This window comes from Arachis hypogaea, chromosome 19, assembly GCF_003086295.3.
Source record: "Arachis hypogaea cultivar Tifrunner chromosome 19, arahy.Tifrunner.gnm2.J5K5, whole genome shotgun sequence".
In the NCBI taxonomy this organism is placed as follows: domain Eukaryota; kingdom Viridiplantae; phylum Streptophyta; class Magnoliopsida; order Fabales; family Fabaceae; genus Arachis; species Arachis hypogaea.
The window spans coordinates 154727232-154749357 of NC_092054.1; the positions used below are offsets into that span (position 1 = coordinate 154727232).

At 42.4% G+C, this 22126-nt stretch overlaps 2 protein-coding genes across 2 annotated transcripts; both read left to right on the forward strand.

The window, feature by feature from the left end:
• Positions 1-3638: 3638 nt before the first annotated feature.
• Positions 3639-6327, forward strand: LOC112777413 (uncharacterized). Its single transcript, XM_025821779.3, has 2 exons — positions 3639-4450; positions 5776-6327. The coding sequence occupies exons 1-2, from the start codon at positions 3907-3909 to the stop codon at positions 5955-5957; spliced, it is 726 nt and encodes a 241-aa protein (XP_025677564.1). The 5' UTR covers positions 3639-3906; the 3' UTR covers positions 5958-6327.
• Positions 6328-6913: 586 nt separating this feature from the next.
• On the forward strand, positions 6914-8862 carry LOC112775957 (ferredoxin, root R-B2). Its single transcript, XM_025819882.2, has 2 exons — positions 6914-7258; positions 8095-8862. The coding sequence occupies exon 2, from the start codon at positions 8107-8109 to the stop codon at positions 8572-8574; it is 468 nt and encodes a 155-aa protein (XP_025675667.1). The 5' UTR covers positions 6914-7258; positions 8095-8106; the 3' UTR covers positions 8575-8862.
• The last annotated feature ends 13264 nt before the right edge of the window (positions 8863-22126 follow it).

Genomic DNA, 22126 nt, shown 5'->3' on the forward strand with positions numbered 1-22126 from the left:
GAAAGAAAAAGCAAGGCAACTTCCGCGACGAGTCAATTCGGATTGGATTGGAGTCTAGATCTTAGTGGGAAGTCCAATACCCAGTCATTTTGAGATGTAGGAAATGTCGCGCCATAAACTGAAAGGATATAATAAAAAGTGTATCCTATAATAGCCAAAGCAATCCATGATGTGACAAAGTGGATAGAGCTTTGAAGAAAGATAACACTGATGCTATACTATACATTGATCTTACCGCAACGCCCCTCCTTGCTTGCCTAAGAGTTCTTGCTTCAAGTTCACTTGCCTTGCTTATTTCTTCCTTGGATGCCGTTGCATCATTAGATAGGACTTTCTTTGATCGTTCGCGCACAAGAAAAGAAGTTCGTAAGGTTGAAAAGGGATTTGTTTTTAACTCTAGCTCTGACTCAACGTTGGGATTCCTCCTTTTCAACAAGTTCTTTCAGAATCTGTTGATATGAGATTCAACCGATAGCGGATTAATAAAGTGCAGTCGATGTGACACAATACAACGACAAGCGAATATGTTCTAATCTCACAGGTAGGTACTTAACATGAGAGAAGGATCCGTGCTAGCCTATTTCGCGTTGGGAAACTCTACCGAAGTGTATGTGTTAAGGATATAGTCATTTCACTGATATGGATAACCGACTTGATGAGGAAGACCCCTTTCATTTTTTAAGTACCTGGGGGTACTAATACTAAACAAAGGCAAGTTGGGAAGGATATTTTTCCATTACCAAAGAGCCACAAAGGCTGATTAATAGCCGTCGGAATCCAACAAAGCAGTGTAGGATTAGGATAAATAGCTCCTAAATCCACTAACACAGGAAGAATGCCATCAACTCCCTCCATCCAACAGCCGGTAAGCAAGGAATATTCCCAGTCAAACTGCTATTACCTGCTCGTCTATTCTCCAGGACAATAAGTATTTTCCCATCAACAGCCAATACAAAAAATTTCCATGATAGCCGAGGCTGCTAACAACCGAAAGAGGGACTGATAGGAGTTTGTTGCCAAAACCGTCTCGCTACCACAGGTTTCCCTTACCTACCGGAATGAAATACAGGAATTAGAACCAGAAACTTCCGGGATGAACAAATGGAGGTATTCACCCAATAGTAGCTACCCCACCACTGGGTATTGTTCCCCTACAACGCAGTGGTTAAGTTCTTTCTTTCTCCGATCTACTAGCTACACAGGGATTCACCAAATAAGAGCTACACTGCTTCATTGCCCTTATTGAATAGTCCTTGGTGCCTTAGGAATTTCGTTTAGTATAAATCATCCGCATATCCTCGATACTTAATTTACTTTTACATCTCTCGTGCCACACAAACGGAATTTACTTAACTCAGTCAAAGAGAAATACAATTCGAAATGAGCGCACCATGAAAACGTTATAATCCAACTCTGTCTGCTCTAAAGCATCCAGGCCATAAGCCAAGCATTGAATTCTTACCCCTTGGCTAATCCAACTCTAAACCTAAACTTCGGATTCAATCCAGCCCTAAGCCGGGGCTACCCTTTTTTTTACCTACCGGATCCAATGATTCGAGGTTTGCCCGCCCGAATGACCGAATGCGGCGGTCCCTCCCAATCGGTCATTAGGGCAGCACCCCAGTTTTCTGAGTGCCACCCGTAAACAGTTAAAAACAGAAAGTATCATGGTATGTCGTCCACGGGGTTTGGGAAGTGCCTTTGCTCCCTTTCCCAATCGTGGACGCGGTGACCTAATTCCAGATCGAGTCTGAAATCTCAACCTTTAAGACTAGAATTCCATTTCATTTGTTCGAGAATTCTTAAGATTTGTTGCAGTTTGAGCGGAGAAGCCGTTTCCAATCTAAGATCGTCAAAAAGCTTCTGGAGCATGTCCTTCCTTGGTTTCCTACCTTTTATTATAAAGAAAACTTTTTCAATGCGATTTTTCAACCACATCGGATCAGGGGCTTCCGGCACCCCATGGGGGGATTGGGAGCCTGTTGTGATGTGTGATGGGCCCACCACATTCTCCCCTGCTCCGGCAGCGTTCACCGAATCCACTCACTGCCTTACTGAGGAAGGCCCTATTTCTTCCCTGGGATCACTGTCTCGTGCCTCCGGGTTTCTTGAAGCGGGCTCGGCTTCGCTATTTTCTGTACCCTCACCTGATGGTGATCGATTAAGGTATTTTAGCCAACTCTCCGAGCCACTGTTCCCTGAATTTGTCCCAGTTGCCATCCAAGGAACCACAGAGGCTCCTTCGGTAATAAGGAACCCAAATCCTAAACAAATAAGGAAGGAAAAACACCCGGGGAGGCCCAACTGACATAATGCAAAGGAGAGGGCCCGACCCCCCACCCTTCGCCTAATTCTTTTGAATCCCGGCCCGGTTTTTTCCCACTAACCAATTACGTTACGACCACTTAACAAACTTGGTTGACGAACATGGTTTATGCGCCGCTAATGTAGCGGCTTGTCGAGCATTTGCAAAATTCACACCATCCATTTCAAATAGGACTTGTCCCGTGGACACATGAGCAATCCAACCCGTAGGATTTCTCTTTCCTCTTCCCATTCTGACTTCTGTAGATTTCCCAGTAATAGGAATATCCGCGAAAACTCTTACCCATATCTTACCATTTTTTTGGAATTGTCCGCTGGCATACATGTTTTTAAACTAATTAGCCAGGAGGAGATAGATTCTCCTGTAGGTAATAATTTTAAAGTTAATTTTAATGCTAGTTTGTTTACTGATTTGAGTTTGACTGGATTTAATTACCTTATTAAAAATTTTAACGGATTGGATTGCGAGTTATTTTGGTAATTCTCCGCCCCAATCCATCATTCAATAGGAGTTTTTTTGTTATTTGAAAAGACTTTATTTTAATTTGAGATTGTTGAGATGCATAGTGTGTGAAACAGATTGTTTGAATATTTTTTATTTTTTATATAATTTTTTCTAATGAATGTAAATATTAAATTATTAAATTTAGTTAATAAAATTTAAAAATTATTATCAAGATCCTAATACATACCATTGTAAATATGTAAAAAAATAAATAAAATTACGAATTGAACGACTAGATATAGAGGTAGAAATAACCTCATGGGTTTTGTTTTTGTGTGTTTTTTTATTGTTTAGACACCCAAAAATAATATGTATTTTTTAATTGAAGAAATATAGGGAGTCAATAGAATAGTTATACAATGTGTACAATGGAGGTTTAGGAATGTCCGATTTATTATTAGTGTTATAACAATTAGTGTTATCTTTTCCCATCAACTTAAGCTTTTGGGATGAGTGATTTCATGACATGGTATCAGAGCTCTAGATTCGAAAGGTCAAGAGTTTGATTCTTGGTGAACCCCAAAATCAGTTTAAAGATGAGTGATTTCATGACATGAGATGTTTATTATCCTAGTACTCGGATGATTATTCTGAATAGTATGAGTGGTGTTTATTTTTTAACTCATATTTAACCAAATAAATAATCTATTGTACACATTATACAAATATTCTATTGGTTCCTAGCAGGAGTCGCTTTAATTAATTAGTTGGAGTTAGTTTAGTTACTACCGGAATTCATTGGTAAAATAAGAAAATAAAAATTTAATTACGTTTTGTAATTTTAATTTATATCAAATGTAAAGCACTGTATTGCTTCGGTGATCAGGAACATCTGACTGTAACGCCACTTTTTCACTTTCATCGTTCGTCTATTTTTTTTTTCTCAGCTTCGCAACCATTTTTGTAATTTACCCCGCCTTCAAATAGTATCTGTATCACAGAAATGAGAGACGCAAAAGAACTCTGAGTTTTTCATTCTTCCATAGTTGGTTGACTTTCCATCTAGGTTACACTGTCTTCATCTCTGCAACTATTTCATTCACCTTCCAAACACACACCATCTTCAATCTCAACCCATGGCGGTGGGAATATCAGTTCTGATAGCACTGAAAGCGACGGCGCTATTACTGTGCTTCGTGTACTTGAAGAACCATGGCTACACCCTCATCTCCGCCCCATTCCTCTACGCATCACTCGTTTCGTTCTTGGTCTCGATCGCATCTCACCCCTCCATTGACCTTCCCATGCTTTTAGGAAAGGACACCGATGGAACCTTCCCAATCTGGTCCCTCATGATGTTCAGCCCTTACTTGTACTTCGTCAGATTCTTCTCCGCGCTCCGAAGGCTCCGAAGCGGTGAACCACCATACACTGAAGTCCACCCTGGACTCTTCGTCGGAGGGTGGCCATCGTCGCGCCAGAAGCTGCCACCTGGCGACCCTGCCATCGTTGATTGCACCTGCGAGTTCCCGAGGTTGGAGGAGTTCTCTGGGCTTCCTTATCTGTGCATTCCCACATGGGATACAAGGTCACCCAAGCCCTCTGATATTGAATCTGCTGTTAAGTGGGCTTCTAAGAAGAGAGACCTCAATAAACCTATTTTTATTCACTGTGCTTATGGTAAATTATCAAACTTTTAACTAACATTTTTTGAGTTTTCATGTTGGATTGCAATGCTGGCCTGAAAATGAAGTCCCTTTTAGCTACTTAATGATGCTATTTGGTCGTATGTTATATTGATTGGGTATACTGTGAGTAAGATTGGTCTGCCAAATTGATGCATGTGATCATTTAGAGACTATTTTGATCATTAATCCGTTACGGTTTCTTAGGCATAAAGTAATGATTAGTCCTTTGAATTTTACTAGGACTGGAACAATTAACTTTATTGATGTTTATCTGGTGTTAATTAATACAGAGAGTTTAATAATAGTCCAAGCACAGAAAGGACTTGAGCTTAGGAGTTTTGCATTTTCTTATGTGTTTGTCAAGGAGGTTCCTCTGATGTCTAGGGATTGATTTAGAAGAAACTAAAGAATAGGGCTTACAGAGTGAATACACTCGAATTTTTATATCTATCTAATTTGGAAGAGAGATGAAGACATGAACTGAAAGCTGATCAGACTCTAAATCCCTAGTTTAAGTTCCTAATAAAGTGAAAAATTCTCTGACCTATGTCAAGGTCTAAGGCTACTTCGTTAGAAGAGTGGAAATAAACTTTCAGAATGATCTGTTCTCGTTGCTTGCATGACAGAACAAAGAAGGTCCCCTGCTGTCCCCATCCTATGAGTAAAACACTTCTGCCAGAAATTGGAAGAGTGTAACGAAGTCAAGGATGGAAAATAGTGGACAGATAGTTCAAATAAGAGGAGGCGTACAGACCAAAGATTTTAAAACATCATTTGTTTTGGCTAAGTGTTTCGACGTGTTTTGAACTATAAGATCCCCAGTGGGTCAGTGGAATCAACAGAGCACTGAGAGAAGCATAGGAAGAAAGAATCGGATCAGTATGACAATAATTCAAGTTTAGGGCATTGGATACTATTGTCATCCACAACAAAATTTGGTTTAAATTGCCAGTGGAAAGAACTTGAGGTGATTAAGGGTTATGACATCCACACTTTTGTCAGATCATGGTACTATAATTCATTGAAAATATGTTCAATATGCAGATGAGTTAAGCAAGTGGAAAAGTTACCCTATCACATTACTAGGTTTCTTTATATTCCCCTGCACTGACATTTGTGTTTTGAGTAGCAAAAGGAGTTATCTTCACAATACTTCCTCTTTTTTGAAAACTTCAATTTTGCCAACATTTTATAATACCTATAATATCCTGGAGAAACTATATACAACTTATCTAAAATACATGATGTTGAATTGGCATTATGCTTGCATCATAAGCTGATGTAACTAATAATCTTCATTTTCCGCCCCACTTGAAGGTCATGGAAGAAGTGTTGCTGTTATGTGTGCATTGCTAGTGGCACTGGGTATTGCAGAGGATTGGAAGAATGCTGAGAAGCTGATCAAACAAAAACGGCCTTACATCCGGATGAATGCCCTCCATCGCAAGGCCCTTGAAGAATGGTCCAAGCACAGGTTGTCCGCGCCAAAGAGGCAATGATATATTGTTGTAGGTTTCTTGAGTTGTCCTGATTCTTTTGGTCAATCCTACTACAAAGGTATTACAAACAATACCAAAATTAAGAACCAAAAGAATGTATTCTCTCCTTGTGCCATTTCTTTCTCAAGATTCATGTTATGTAACCATCCTAATACTCCCAATTGTTCTATCTGCTTTCAAGTTCCAATTGATTATCTTGCTGGAACTGATGGATGAAATGGTTCTAAATAGTATGAAAAGCTTGAACTTCTGTAGAAGTCTTTCATTGCAGTGCCTGCAAGTACTGATTCCAAGTGTAATAAATGACTCATTAGGGAGTAGTAATCATGATTTATATCAACTCTTGAGCTGTCTATTTGGAATGAACAAATATAAACTCGAGTCCCTATCTCAAGCTTTTTGTTTTCACTTATTATTTATATGATTTACATATATCAGGCCACAAATGTAATCAATTAACAAATAAAATAAAAATAAATCAATGAGATCATTGCTTATATTTTCTCAGAAAAGAAAAATATATCAATTTCTAACCTTTTTTTTTATCTTTTTACCTTTTTTAAAAAAATCCAAACCACTGGGCATTTTTCAAACAATTCTAAGAGGGGAGAATTACAAATTTATTTTCGAGAAGTGAAATCGTCCTAAACAAATGATTTTTTCTAAAATTTCAATCTCTTAAAATATAATTTGTAGGGACGAATTTCTCTTTTTAATTTTCAATTTTTTTAAAAAATACAACTGACTTTTTCTAATTTGCTGGCAGAATAAATTATATTTATATCATTCTTGTTTAATTCATCACCCATGTGATCAGATTAAATTGAGAAGTGTATTTTTCCAAAGAATAAACAAAAGTCAAAATCAAAGATGTGACCCAAAAGTCCCAAACAAGAAAGCAAATAGAATGGTACTAGCTTCCAAAGTCCAAGCCACAGAGAGGGGGCTGCGTTTGCGTAGCGTACTAGGGTCATATATTATTTTAAGAAAAAATTTAAAAAACCAATTACAATACAAACGAACTCAAATTAATCTTTTTGTATTTTTAATTTTAAAATTCAAAAAATTAAGATAATAATTTTTTTTTTATAACAAATTTCTTATTTTTCAGCTAAAACTACACAAGTGGACGCGAGTTCGGTTGTGTTTTTGTCTCACCGAACCCGCAAAAGGCCACTTTCAATTTTTGCGATCTTGACTTCAACCCTTTCGCCTCTCTCCCTCTCACTCTATATATAACCCCCTCTTCTCGCATCTTCCTTCGCGCAAACTCTCCAGCACTTAACTTCATCGCTTCAATTGTGAGCCCCTCTCTCTCTCTCACTCCACGTATTTATTTTTTATATTTAGTTTTCCTTTTGTTTTGTTTCTATTAATTTGTGGTATCTTCAGTTGTTTGATTCGAAGGGAATTTAATTTTCACCAAACTTAGAATTCTCTAGATGGAAAGATGGGGTCATAGGGATCATAGCAAATTAGCAACCTATTCAATTTGATATTCCTAAATTATAGGATTAAACATGTGAAAATGGAAAAATTTCTTGTGGTAGGTTCATGAAGTAAAGCTGAGAGTTAATAAGGTGGAAACTCAGGTGATCCATGTGAAGTTGATAACCTTAAGTGTTACATAATTTGACTGATTTGGCTAAATTTTCATCTAACAGCTCTTAACTATCAACTTCATGTGAAGTTGTCGACTACACCTGAGCTTCTACCAGCTAATAATTGAATAATTACACATCATATCTAATAAGCTACAAAGTACAAACTCCTTGGGGGCTTGAATTCAGTTTCATGAGCTGAACTCATGGCTTCTGTATACTGTATTGATGCATCTAAATTCTTTTAATGCTTTGAGGTTCATGTGAAATTATATGTTAAATTTCGTCCCTCCTTTCAAATGTATCCTTAATCATACATCATCACCTGTTTGATTCCCATGAGGTCATATATTTTTTTTGAGCTTACAATAGTAAAGTTTGGTGCATGGTATCATAGCCCACTTTCATGTTCCATGATTGTTATCTTATTTTCCTGTGCTACTAGTGTTAAATGCAAAGAAAGTAAGCTCTTCTTTTAGGTCGTAGTTCTATTGATGGGTATATAATTGTTCTCGATCTTGCAACTTTTTAATCAGATTCAGGTGAAAATGTCAATTGTGAACCTGTCCACTGTGAGAATTCCAGCAGCTTCCTTGAATGGAGCAACAACTCCAAGGAGATCTTGTGCTCTTATTAAGAGTTCATCATCTTTGAGCTCAGTGAAGAACGCCTCCAAAGTATTCGGATTGAAATCTTCCTCCTCCTTTAGAGTGTCTGCGATGGCAGTATACAAAGTGAAACTGATTGGGCCCGATGGCGAAGAGAACGAATTTGAAGCCCCCGATGACTCCTACATTTTGGATTCGGCCGAGAATGCTGGGCTCGAGCTGCCTTACTCGTGCAGGGCCGGTGCCTGCTCTACTTGTGCTGGCCAAATAGTTTCGGGCTCTGTGGATCAATCTGATCAATCCTTTTTGGATGACCAGCAAACGGAAAAGGGTTATCTCCTCACATGTGTCTCATACCCAAAATCTGATTGTGTCATTTACACCCATAAGGAGGGAGATCTATGCTAAGTGTTGTGTATGCTTTTTGTTGGTTTTTTGTAAGCTACTCTTATGTGTCAGGATTGCCAGTTATTTTGAAACTATATGCTAGTGTCAATGTGTTTTATTAACAAATAATAAAGGGACATGGTTTATTGCAAAAGTTGTTCAAAATCTGTCCCTACCCTAGAAAAACAAGGAGGGTTGCGTTGCATTAGGTTGTCAACAGTCTGTTAGTATACAAGTTTTGTCGAATATTTATGTTTATGACATTATTCACGGAATATAAGGTTATGAAGACTACAAGTTTATTTAGCAGAGTTTGAATTCACAACGGTTTGCATTAGGAAATTTATGATCTTGTAGCTACTGGTTATTTTACAATACGCCTGTTGTGCCAATAAGCAAAATATGGTCACTTTCATGTAGCACTTGTTTACTTTCATTTTTATGGTATGTTGTGATTTCATGGCATCAGCATATATGAATATATGATCGTGTTTGTCACGATGCGCTGAACAGTACAGAATACCAGAATTCTAGGAATGTGTCATGGGGATTCTTGAAAAAGTTAATGAAGCATCGGATTCTTGGTTTTACCGAAGTAAACTAAGGTGTGATTTTGAAGACTGATTTTGGTCCTATAAGACCAAGCTCATTGAATTTGAGAATATCAGTTTTTTTTTTTTAAAATAAACACATTTATCTATCAGAATTTTCCTTTAATTTGCTCAGCAGAATTATTCTCTTTTTTTTTTCTCGTTCATTTAGGGACAGAGTTAGATGAAATATTAGAGAAAAATAAAAAATATTTACACAATAAAATAAAAATTTAAAATAAAATTTTAAAAGAGATTAAACTAAAATTTACATATAATTTACATGCAAAAAATTAAAATTAAGGGGTCATTGTCTCTATTTCTCACTACTGCGTCCATTGAACCCATAATACCAGAAGCATAATAGTGAATTTGGATGTCTCCTCATTATACGTGTTAGTTCAAGTAGTAAATTATATATTTCTTAATATGTTATACTCGGTTTAAATTTTAGCAAATGTCAAGTAAGGAATAAGAATCTTTAAATATTGTGTGGGTAAATTGCAATGTAATGTCTAAATTAAAAGTTATTTAATCTATTTTACAAAAAAAAAATATCTTATTATTTTTTATTTTCTCATTTAAAAAAAAAAATATTGTTAAGAAAAAAGAGATGTCTTAACTATAATATTTATTGACCAAAGTTTTGTAAATAAAATTATTTTTTGTACCACACTTCTTTTTATATCTATTTTTAGTTATACATGATAAAAAAATTTATCTTTTTCTACTTTTTATCTATTATTTTTAATACAAAAAAGATACATATTATTTCTACTATTGAATTTAAAGACTACTAGTCAGTTATATATATTTTAGAAAAAATAACAAATAAATCACTTGTAATTTTTTGCGTGAAAAATAACTTAATCAAAATTAACTACTTAAGTACATGACAACTAAAAAAAGACAATAATTTTCTTTGTTTTGACATCAATTCTTATGTTATGTTACGGACCATCACAAGTCCAGCCCAGCTAGCCGCTGGACGGGGCACTACCCAACCCAGGCTCAAACTATCCCTCACGAGGGAAATCTAACGGGTTGGTCTCCAACACCCGACTCGGTCGACATCCGACTTTACTACATGCGCGACCCAGCGCACCACGCCTAGCGGACCGGTTGGGTCGGTTTTTTCGGGGCAGCACCTGAAGTCCGAAACGACCTGCTCCTCCCACGTGAAGCAGAGACAACTCACAAGCACCCTGGCCAGTGGGCTAGGACATCTTTGGGCCCGCCCAGCACAGTATATAAGGGGAGACGTCAGCACTCCCCCCGAGGTCCACATCACCTTACCAAATTTGGCTGTCTTTTCGTACGGACACTGACTTGAGCGTCGGAGTGTCCTTACAGGTGGCCACCCCCCTCGCCCGTTCTACCATCGGTTTCGCCGGTCCTCCACTCGAACCTGAAGACCCGTTCCAGGCCACTCCAGGATCTCACCCCCTCTATCCTTCCACCGTCATCCGACCTGTCGAGTACCCGACATCATCAGGTAATGAACATTGGCGCCGTCTGAGCAGACATGGAGCGACTCCCCACTTCGGAGGAACTCCGCGAAGGAGGCAGAGCCCGCTTGAGCAGGGCAAGCTCGACAGCCCGCGCCGGCAAACAGCCACGATCCTCCGTTCAACCGATCCAACGAATCTACACCAAGACCCCCGAAAGACGTCCCTTCGGAGGAACGGGCGCCGACAGCGCCAAGATCATGCAAGAACTCAGGCATAGAGTACAAAACCTGGAGCGAGAGCTGGCAGTGAGGGGCCGATCCCACGGAGACGTCAGCCACTCCTACGACGACGCCAGCCGATCCCATACCCGCACTCGCTCCCCCTCCCGAAGACATGAGAGCCGAGAAAGGAGCCTAACAAAGCGTGACGAGGCACTTACGCAGGCGACCTCCCGACCTACCCAAGAAAGGAAAAGCCAAGAAACAGCAGGATCCCATTATCATGGGAGCCACTCCTTTCCACCCCTCGATCCTCAAGGTCCGGCTCCCGAAAAACTTCGACAAGCCGACGGACATGAGGTACGACGGGACTAAGGATCCCTAGGAGCATCTCACAGCCTTTGAAGCGAGAATGAACTTGGAGGGGGTAGGCGACGCGGTCAGATGCCGAGCATTCCCTGTGACGCTAGTCGGCCCAGCGATTTGATGGTTCAACGCCCTCCCACAAGGATCCATCACAGCTTTTGCAGACATCTCCCAAAGCTTCCTGGCTCGGTTCACGACACACATAGCCAAGGCAAAACACCCAATCAACTTGCTAGGGGTTACCCAAAAACCCGGGGAGCCGACCAGGAAGTTCCTGGATAGATTCAACGATGAGTGCCTGGAGATTGATGGCCTTACGGACTCAGTCGCTAGTCTCTGTCTAACGAACGGCCTGCTAAACGAGGACTTTAGGAAGCACCTCACTACCAAGCCCGTCTGGTCCATGCAAGAAATTCAAAGCGTGGCCAAGGAATACATCAATGATGAGGAAGTGAGTCAGGTTGTAGCAGCCAACAAACGACAGCTCTCAAACCCCCCAGCCCGGCAGGCCCCCCAGGTCGACAGATACAAAGAAGCTCCCAGGGACGGCACCCTAGGCAAGCAGTCCAAGCAACCTCTACGGGTAGGAAGGTTCACGAACTACACGCCATTCACGGTGCCCATAGTAGAGGTTTACCAACAAATTGTAGACAAATGAATCATATCCAAACCTAGACCATTGAAGGAAAGAACAGGAGGCAACAAAAGCCTTTACTGCGATTATCACAAGGGGTTCGGCCACAAAATCCAAGATTGCTTCGATCTCAAAGATGCTTTAGAGCAAGCCATCAGAGATGGAAAGCTGAGCGAATTCTCCCAGCTCATTAGAGAACCGAGGAGACGAGAGCGCGAACGCTCCGAGGAAGATCATAGCCGGACTGTCAAGCCAAGGCAAGAACCTATAGGGGACGTCAACAACCCCCCAACTTTCGTGGTCAATGTCGTGGTCGAGCGCGACAGTCCTCCTAAATCCAAGTCGGCGACAAAAAAGGATTCACGGATCCTATCCATCTCGACGGAAGGACCCATCATTAGCAGAGGACCTCCCACGATATCCTTTGGCCCAGAAGATAAATGGTTTCACGATCTCCCCGAGAACCCTCCCCCCATGGTGGTTATAGCAATGGTTGGAACAGGGTTAGTTAGACGAATCCTCGTCGACAGCGGGGCCGACTCCAACATCCTATTCAGAAACGTATTCTACGCATGGGGCTCAGAGAATCTGACCTCAAAAATCACCAGCACGGGGTCATGGGACTCGGTGATAACTACATAAAACCCGACGAGACGATCTCCCTCCCAATTTGCCTTGGAACCGGTGACGCCAAGAAGTCGGTTATGACAGACTTCGTAGTCCTCAGAGACTCCACAACATACAACATCATCCTGGGAAGAACGACCATCAACGATCTCTCAGCCGTAATATGCACTAAATTCTTGACAATGAAGTTCATAACGGACAAGGAAACAGTTGGCTCCATAAGGGGAGACCTAGAAGCGGCGGTCGCGTGCGACAACGCCAGTCTTCGTTAAGGAAAGAATCTAAGATGGCAGCTAGCGTGTTTTTGGCAGACCTGGATGTCAGAACAGAGGACAAGCCGAGACCAAAACCAGAGGGGGACATGGAAAAGTTTTAGATAGGGAAGTCGGCAGACCAGTTTACCTTTGTAAACAAGAACCTGCCCGATGAACTCAATGGCCCCCTCATGGAGGTTGTAAGGGCAAACGATGACCTCTTCGCATAGATGCCATCAGACATGCCGGGATTGGACCCCGAAGTCATGTCCCACCGACTAGCCGTAAAACCCGATGCCAAACAGTAGCCCAGCGACGAAGAAATATGTCTCTAGAAAGAGCCGACGAAGTCGCCAAGCAAACAGCAGGGTTATTAGAAGCAAGATTCATCAAAGAGCTCGAGTATTCGACATGGCTGTCCAACGTCGTCCTAGTCAAGAAAGCCAGCGGGAGGTGGAGAATGTGTGTCGATTATTCCGACCTGAACAAAGCATGCCCAAAAGACTCTTTCCCCCTCCCCAACATCGATACCTTGGTAGACTCGGCGGCAGGATATCATTTTCTCAGCTTCATGGACGCGTACTCTGGCTATAACCAGATCCCGATGCACCGACCTGACGAGGACAAAACGGCATTCATAATGCCAGGAGGTACTTATTGCTACAAAGTAATGCCCTTTGGGTTGAAGAACACGGGAGCCACTTACCAAAGACTAATGAGCAAGGTCTTCCACGACCTCATCGGCAAGATAGTAGAAGTGTACGTGGACGACATCCTAGTAAAAACAGCAGAGCCGAACAGGCTAATAGACGACCTCCAAGCTGTCTTCAAAGCATTAAGAAAATTCAAAATGAGACTCAACCCGCTCAAATGCGCATTTGCCACGGAAGCAGGGAAATTCTTAGGGTTCATGATAACACAAAGAGGGGTAGAGGCCAACCCAGACAAATGCGAAGCCGTCCTCAAGATGACAAGTCCTGGGTGCGTCAAAGATGTGCAACGACTTACCAGGAAACTCACGGCTCTATCCCGGTTTCTCGGTGCCTCGGCAGAAAGGGCTATCCCATTCTTCAACCTAATAAAGAAAGGGATCACCTTCGAGTAGACCCCGGCGTGCGAAGAAGCGTTCAGCCACTTCAAAAAGATACTCTCAGAACCTCCCGTACTCAGCAAGCCTAGAGAAGGGGAGCCCCTGTACTTATACCTACCTGTGACCACACAAGCCATGGTGGCAGTCCTTGTCTGGGAAGAGGACAAAACTCAACACCCAATATACTTCATCAGCAAAGTACTCCAAGGGGCGGAGTTGAAGTACACTAAGTTGGAAAAGTTGGCTTACGCCCTGCTGACCTCAACTAGAAGGCTAAAACAATACTTCCAAGGGCACGTAATCATCCTAAGAACCGACCAAGCCATTCGGCAAGTCCTTCAGAAACCCGACCTCGCGGGAAGAATGATGGCGTAGGCAATAGAGTTGTCCCAATACGACTTGCAATACAAACCTAGGCAGGTAATTAAAGCCCAAGCCATGACAGATTTCCTAGTAGAAGTCACAGGGGAGGCTCCCGACATACCAAACATACGGTGGAAGCTCCACGTTGATGGAGCGTCCAACCAAATGTTCGGAGGAGCTGGGATCATTCTCGAAAACTCGACAGGAATAGCTTATGAACATTCAATCAAGTTTGATTTCCCAGTCTCCAACAACCAGGCAGAGTACAACGCCTTGATAGGAGGGTTAATGCTAGCCAAAGAGGTCGGAGCATCAAGGGTGGAAGTTAACAGCGACTCCCAGATCGTCACCTCTCAGATAAACGGCAGCTACCAAGACAGGGATGCACTACTGCAAAAATACCTAGAAAAGGTAAAAGAGCTATGCAAAAGCTTTGAGGAAGTTATAGTTCAACATGCCCGAGCCGACCTCCTCTCCAAACTAGCAAGCACCAAACCCGGGGCAGGGAACAGATCCTTAATCCATGGACTGGCAACCGAGCTAGCAATCATCTTATGCGCAACCCAAACTCCAAGCTCCCCCTCATGGATAGACCCTATCTTCCGATACCTAGAGCACGGAGAAACACCCCTAGACGAGAAGGAAGCACAAGCCACCAAGAGGGAAGCCCCCAAATACGTGATCATACAAGGGCAGTTATATAAGCGAGGGCTCCACCAGCCCCTACTCAAATGCCTACGCCCCGACCAGACGGATTACGTGCTAAGCGAGGTCCACGAGGGGTGTTGTGGTCATCATATTGGAGGAATATCGATAGCAAGAAAGATCATCCGAGCAGGATATTACTAGCCCACAATAACGTCGAACGCCCAGGAGTTCGTCAGAAAATGCAAGAAATACCAAGAAAATGCCAACTTCCACAAGGCCCCACCTAAAGAACTCAACACGATGATGGCGCCCCGACCTTTCGCCCAATGGGGAATCGACCTCCTTGGGCCATTCCCACCTGGGCCAGGACAAGTAAAATACTTGATAGTAGCCATAGACTACTACACCAAGTAGGTGGAAGCCGAACCACTAGCCAGCATATCTTCAGCAAACTGCCAAAAAATTCATGTGGAGGCAAGTGGTCACTAGGTTCGGTATCCCGGAAGCTGTCATATCGGATAATGGAACACAGTTCACCAACAGGAAATTCAAAGAATTCCTAGCGGGACTAGGAATCAAACAAAGATTTTTCTCAGTTGAGTACCCCCAAACCAACGGACAAGTAGAGGCAGCCAACAAAGTTATCTCAAAAGGGCTGAAGAAACGACTTGAGGGAAAGAAGGGCTCATGGGCAGACGAGCTAGCCTCAGTCTTGTGGTCCTACAGAACTTTCCCACAGTCTTCTACCGGCAAAATCCCTTTCCGACTCACATACGGGGTCGACGTAGTCATCTCAGTCGAAATCGGGGAGCTGAGTCCAAGGCTACTCCTCAGAGGGAGAAGTGAGGCAGTCGAGAAAGATCTAGTTGACGAAACGAGACAAATGGCGCACCTAACAGAGACAGCAATCAAGCAAAGGATAGCCCTAAGGTACAATGGCAAAGTACTGAAAAGAAGCATCGGAGAAGTCAACTTGGTCTTGCGACGCAACGACATAGGGCCGCTAACCCCAGGAGAAGGTAAACTGGCCGCCAACTGAGAAGGCCCTTACAGGGTAAAAGAAGTCCTCGGCAAGGGTGCCTACAAGTTAGAGAGGTTAGACGAAAGCGAGATACCAAGAACATAGAATATGGCAAGCCTAAAACGATTCTACTCATAAGACTCCACTCACAAGAAGAGGCGACCACGCGATCCGACGACCTCGCTCCCTCCCCCTACTTTAATTTCCTTTGCATTCCTCCCTCACTCTCATTTCCTTTTATGTATTACATCACTTCTTTGTTTAGAGTTATATAATGCATATATAATAAGTTTGTCTTTTTTCAAGATTCACGTCAGAACGACAAAACGACGAAAAATAAACAGTCAACCTAACGGAAACCCGGGACTGATCACCCCGGGAACCAAAGGGACCCAAAAGCAAAAACGACTCGACAACAAGCAACAAAAACGGTAAATACCACAAAAACGGTAAACCAAAAAGTCGCGACGGCCCGAGTACGCGAAAAAAATAATAAAAGCAAAGCCACGACGGCCCAAGAAAGCAAATAATAAAAGGCGCCAAAGTGCCAAAGTAAATAGAGTGCCAAAGTATTTGTTACAACTAAAAGGTGCCTTAAAACAGGCCCAGAGATAAAAACAAATTACAAAAGATAAGGAAAGAAGCATAAATTCTCAAGACTTGAGGATATCAACAATTTTCCCGTCCTCAACGGTCTTGAGAGCTCCAACTTGGGAAAGATCGAGATCGAGAGCCAGAACGGCCACCTGAAGCTTAATCCCCTCCTCGGTCAGCTTCACGGCCTCCCGAGCCCCCTTTGCAAGCTCCTTATTTTTCTTCTTCAAAGCAGCCATCTCCTGACGAGCAGTCGCTGCCGAGCTTTCCACCAACTTCAACTTTTCCTCCAATTCTTTGACCTTCTTCTTGGCAGCAGCAGTCTCGCCACGAGAAGCATTTAGATCTTTCATCAAGGAGAGGTCCCGATCCACCAACCTGTTGATCTCTTTGGCATCCTCCTCAGCCTTCTTCTCCTGCTCAGACAACTTTGTCTTCAGAGACTCCTCCCAAGACCTTGAATCTGTCAGGTCTTTCTGGGAGTTCTGAAGCTTCACTTCCATAGCATGATAATTTCCCAAGACAGACTCCACCTTCTTTGCAATAGCTGCAGCTCGAAGAAGACTGCGGTAGATCTATCTCGCCTGCCCAGAAAGGTCGGCATCACGGAAAAACTCTTCGGTGCCAGGAAGCAACTGGGATTCGATGAAGCCCCCAGCATCGAAGTTCTTTTCCATAACCGATAGCGCCTTCCCGGAATCCCATTTTCTCTTCTTAGGGTTGCTAACAACCTTTAAGTCATCATCACCAAACTTCAGATCCTCCTCGTCAAAAGGAACCTCTGCCTCTACACCGGGGTTCCCCGAGGCATCCTCGGGAGGGGCTTCAACCTTATCCGGCTGACCTTGGTCAGCACCATCGACCCGACCACTACCCTCCCCAGCATCTCCCTGGTCCTGACTCGCCGAGGAGTCCTCACCACCCTCATCATTACATTGGATGAGGTTCATCAAGTCAGCCAAAGTTTTCCTCCTGCCAGCCATGGAAACTGTAAGCAAAAAAGCCAAGGCGTGAGCAATAGAAGAGCAAAACACACACAACGCAAAGAATGAAGAACTCACCAACATACGACGACCGGTTTCCCGGTCCCCCATAACCATACGGGGGTTAAGATTTTTCTCATCGAAAATAGCCAACAAGATGTCGGCGATGTTGCGATCTTCTGGGCTCAACCACTCATAGGAAATTTATATCAAATAATCGGACCCCACCCTGAAACTCCAGTAGGTCGGGATCCGTCTTTCCCCCTCGGAAGTAAGCCAGAAGGGCTGATGACCCTCGATTGGCCTGACCTTGAAGAAAGTGGACTTAAAGCCATGGAAGGAATCCTCAAAAAGGCAAAAAATCCTACGACCTTATTGGGCCCTGAAGGACATATACTCCTTCTTCGCCTTCCCCTGACGAGAAGGGTTCGTGAGAAGAAAAAGGTATAGGAAAACGTTCACTGAGGTCGGAAGCTCCAGATATTCACAAACCATCTCGAAGCATCGGATGGCAGCCCAGCTGTTCGGGTGAAGTTGTGACGGAGCAACATCACAACTGTTCAACAAACCCATGACGAAGGGGGAGAAGGGTAAACGAACCCCCAAGGTCGTGAACATGGGTTCATAAACCCAAAACCAGTCAACAACTCGGGGGGATGCCAGGTTCTTCTGACAGACACGCTCCCGATAAGCAGGAACGTAAAATTGGTAAAACGCTTCCTCGGGACCACCCCCACATAAGAGCCCTGCCTGGCACAGATCCTGGAGGCCCTCCTTCATGACTTTAGAAGGGGTGTCATTCACGTCGGAAGAAACCAACCATACTGATCAACAAAGTCGGCTAGCGGTCGCTGAGCCTGATTCGGAAGAACAAGGTGCTCAGCCATACCTACAGCGGGGGCACCACTTAGTCAGAACGGGAGGTCGGGAACCCTCAAAGCAGTAAAAGCAAAAACTACAATTCCCTAAACCACCCTCTAGATATCCCCACACTACCCAGAACTTAAGCAAAATCTAAGAAAAATCCAGTGGTGCCCCCTCTAAAAGAAGAAGCGGCAAAAAAAAAAAGCAGAAACCCAAGCATGCATAAAAGAAAGCACACAAATACCAAAAAGAAAGAGCAAAACATGGAACTATAAAAATCAACGTACCAAGAAAGATGAATACGTAGGCTGAAAAAGCTGAAGTAGCAACAAAAGCAAGATGAAGAAGAACAAGCAAGTAGCAGAAAAGAGAGGAGAAGCAGCAACGATTCGAGGGAATAGAAGAAGGAGAAAAGGAGAGTGGAGAAATAAGGAGGTTATGAAAATAAAAGAGGGGGCCAAGAATGTAACCGTCAGGAAAAGCGCCAAAAGACAAGGGCATATCTGTCATTTCGCGCACATTTCAATTCATGAAACAATGGGGCATTTAATACCCCGCGCAGAAGCCAAGGAGGCGGCGTCAGAGACGAGGTAACCACGTGTAAGGAACACGAAACGCCAACAACGAATTTCCGAGAAGAAGAACACGTCCCATCTCGACGAGTAGGACAAACGCGCCTAGCCACGAGCTCCAAACCTCAAGGCTAGCGTGTTGGGGGCACTGTTACGGACCATCACAAGTCCAGCCCAGCTAGCCGCCGGGTCGGGGCACCACCCAACCCAGGCCCAAACTATCCCTCACAAGGGAAACCCAACGGGTCGGTCTCCAGCACCCGACTCGGTCGACATCCGACTTTACCACATGCGCGACCCAGCGCACCACGCCTAGCGGACCGGTCGGGTCGGCTTCCTCGGGGCAGCACCCGAAGCCCTGACCCAAAATCTGAAATGACCTGATCCTCCCACGTGAAGCAGAGACAGCTCACAAGCACCCTGGCCAGTGGGCTAGGTCATCTTTGGACCCGCCCAACACAGTATATAAGGGGAGAGGTCAGCACTCCCCCCGAGGTACACATCACCTTACCAAATTTGGTTGTCTTTTCGTACGAACACTAACTTGAGCGTCGGAGTGTCCTTGCAGGTGGCCACCCCCCCTCGCCCGTTCTACCATTAGCTTCGCCGGTCCTCCACTCGAACCTGAAGACCCGTTCCAGGCCACTCCAGGATCTCACCCCCTCTATCCTTCCACCACCATCCGACCCGTCGAGTACCCAACAATCATCGGGTAACGAACATGTTAATATAGCAATATATAAACTAAATAGTCACACAAATAATTTTTTAAGGTTACGTTTGTTTACTTAGACATGGACATTGATAATAGTCTGGTATATAGATATGGTGATATATGTCTATCATTTGTTTGTTGAGACATAAATTTTTAATAGACACAATGATATTCAACTACACACAGAAATGACAGAATACATATTTTTAGTGTCTCTCCTTAAAGCTGGAACACTGAGATACAAATTTTTTTACTTTTATCCCTAATTAATTTCAAAAATTCCAGCCTTATCCCTACCTTAACCCTATTCCACTTAACCTTTCTCTCTACTCCATTTTCTTTCTCCTCCAGTCTTCTACCTCCCTCCAGATTCTTTTTTGTTTGCCATAGATCTCGTCGCTGCCGCCATACCTCCCTCCTCTGGCGGTCCTCTCTTTCTCCATCGTTGCACTCTTTCTCTGTTGCATTCTTAGATTTGTTCTCCTCCGCAATCCTATCGTCGCATTTCTCGAATATGCGCTGCCTCTATATTGCTGCCGCCACTCATCCAAATTCGTCGCCCTCGCTGTCCATCCCTCGCAACATAATAAGTCGCAGCATCGTCCATCCATCTGCTTTGCTTCCTTTCCCTTCTCTCACTGTCTTCATTATCTCTATCATTCTCCTGTGATTATTGCCTCCGTCTTTTTTCTTTTTTATTCTTTTAGATAAATGATGATTGTTAAACAATTTATCAACATTTTTTTGATAATTATAGATGATGATGAAGATGATAAATACGATAATAGTAGTGATGCTGCTAGTAGATGGTGATGGTGGTTGTAGATGGTGGTGGTTGTGGATATGGTGGTGTTGTTGGTGAGGGTAAATTTGTCAGTTTGATAAATTTATGGATACTAGTATACTGTTATGTATGGTGTTTCCAAACAACATAAAAACTGTGTATGTTCATATCTATGTGTGTTGTGTGTTTGTAACTTTGTATCTCTGTCCGTTGTTGGTTAAGACAACAAACAAAAGGAGCATTTGTGTCTCTGTCCATTTGCTGGTTAAGAGTAGTAAACTCCTTTATGTAGTCGCTAATCATATTCTTATAGTTCAACTCTCTCAATTTCCTCCTTGCTTCATAGACCACATTCTCGGAGAAGAATTGTCTTTTTAACTCTCTTTTAAAATCTTTCCATGTGACTATGTTGTAAGTACCCTTCTCCATATTTACGCATTTTCTCCTCCACCATAAAGTAGCATTGTCAGAAAGGTAGAGAGTTGCAGTGTGTATCTTTATTGCTTATTCGATCACCCCTTAGCCTTCGAAGTATCTCTCCATTTGTCATAGGAAGTTCTCCACCTCTCGAGCATCCCTTACGCTCTTGAACTCCTTCGACTTTAGGAGATCAATCTTTGTCGTCTCTCTTATAATGGTTGGTCGGGATCTCGCCTTCTCAAACCAAACTTGAACCTCCTCGAATAGTTTCAAATAATACTCAAGCTTATCTTCTATTTGGAGCATGATTTCTTTGAGAGCATCTAGTTCTCCCAACACGTGAGTCTCGAGGGTTTCATTGTCGTGTTCTATCATTTGGAAGTGCTTATCCATAGATGATAGAATATTCTCCAATATAGAAACTCTCTTTTCTAAGAAATTAGAGTCCTTACCTCTAGACTCACTTAAAGAACATGCCTTCTTACCTCCCTATTGAGAAGGAATAGCATCACTTTTTTTTTAGACTCAACATGCTCCATGGTTACATTAGAAGTCATACCCACAAATCACTTGTGCTCCCTCTCGAACTTTGCTCTGATGCCAAATTTTCACGACTTAGAACACACTCTAACGCTACCATGCCGACACTCGAACTTACTCAATCTTTTGAGTTAAGACCAATTCAGTCTAACCCTCAATACTTAATAAGAAAGCTAAGAATACAAGAGAAATAAAACTTTGGTGGAAATAACACTTTATTACTTAAGTGTTTATTACAAATGACTTACACACACAAACTCTAACTCTTACCCCCTATTTATAGCCATCCATATCTTCAATGAATGGTTAGAATTAAATATAATCAACGGTTGAGATTGACCATCTAAAACTTTTACTACAAATATCTATTCTACCATAGTTCTTTAAATAATTTTAGATTATTTCATACTACTTTTCATACTTTTATATACATTTATATATATTTACACTCTTCTAAAATACTCTATGATTTTTCAGGATATCTGAAACCTTCTAGAACATTTTAGAACATTCTGAAATCATATAGAGTATTTTTAAACACTTAAAAAAATTATACAATACGATTAAATCTAATCTTCTAAAATTTACCGTGATAAGTAATATTTAAAAAATAACAGACAAAGAAACACACAAATAAAAAAGAATACAAACAAAAAAAAAGATTCATATACTTACTTTATGCCTTAGTAAATTCTGTTAAAATCGAATCAATTTGATTGGATTTAGTTGACAAAAAATAGTTAGATGTACAATAAGACTTGTAATTAAATCCACTTGGTTCGATTCACTCAAGTTTGGGAGAGAATGGTAAAAACCCAAGTATATTCCTTTCCCGCCAC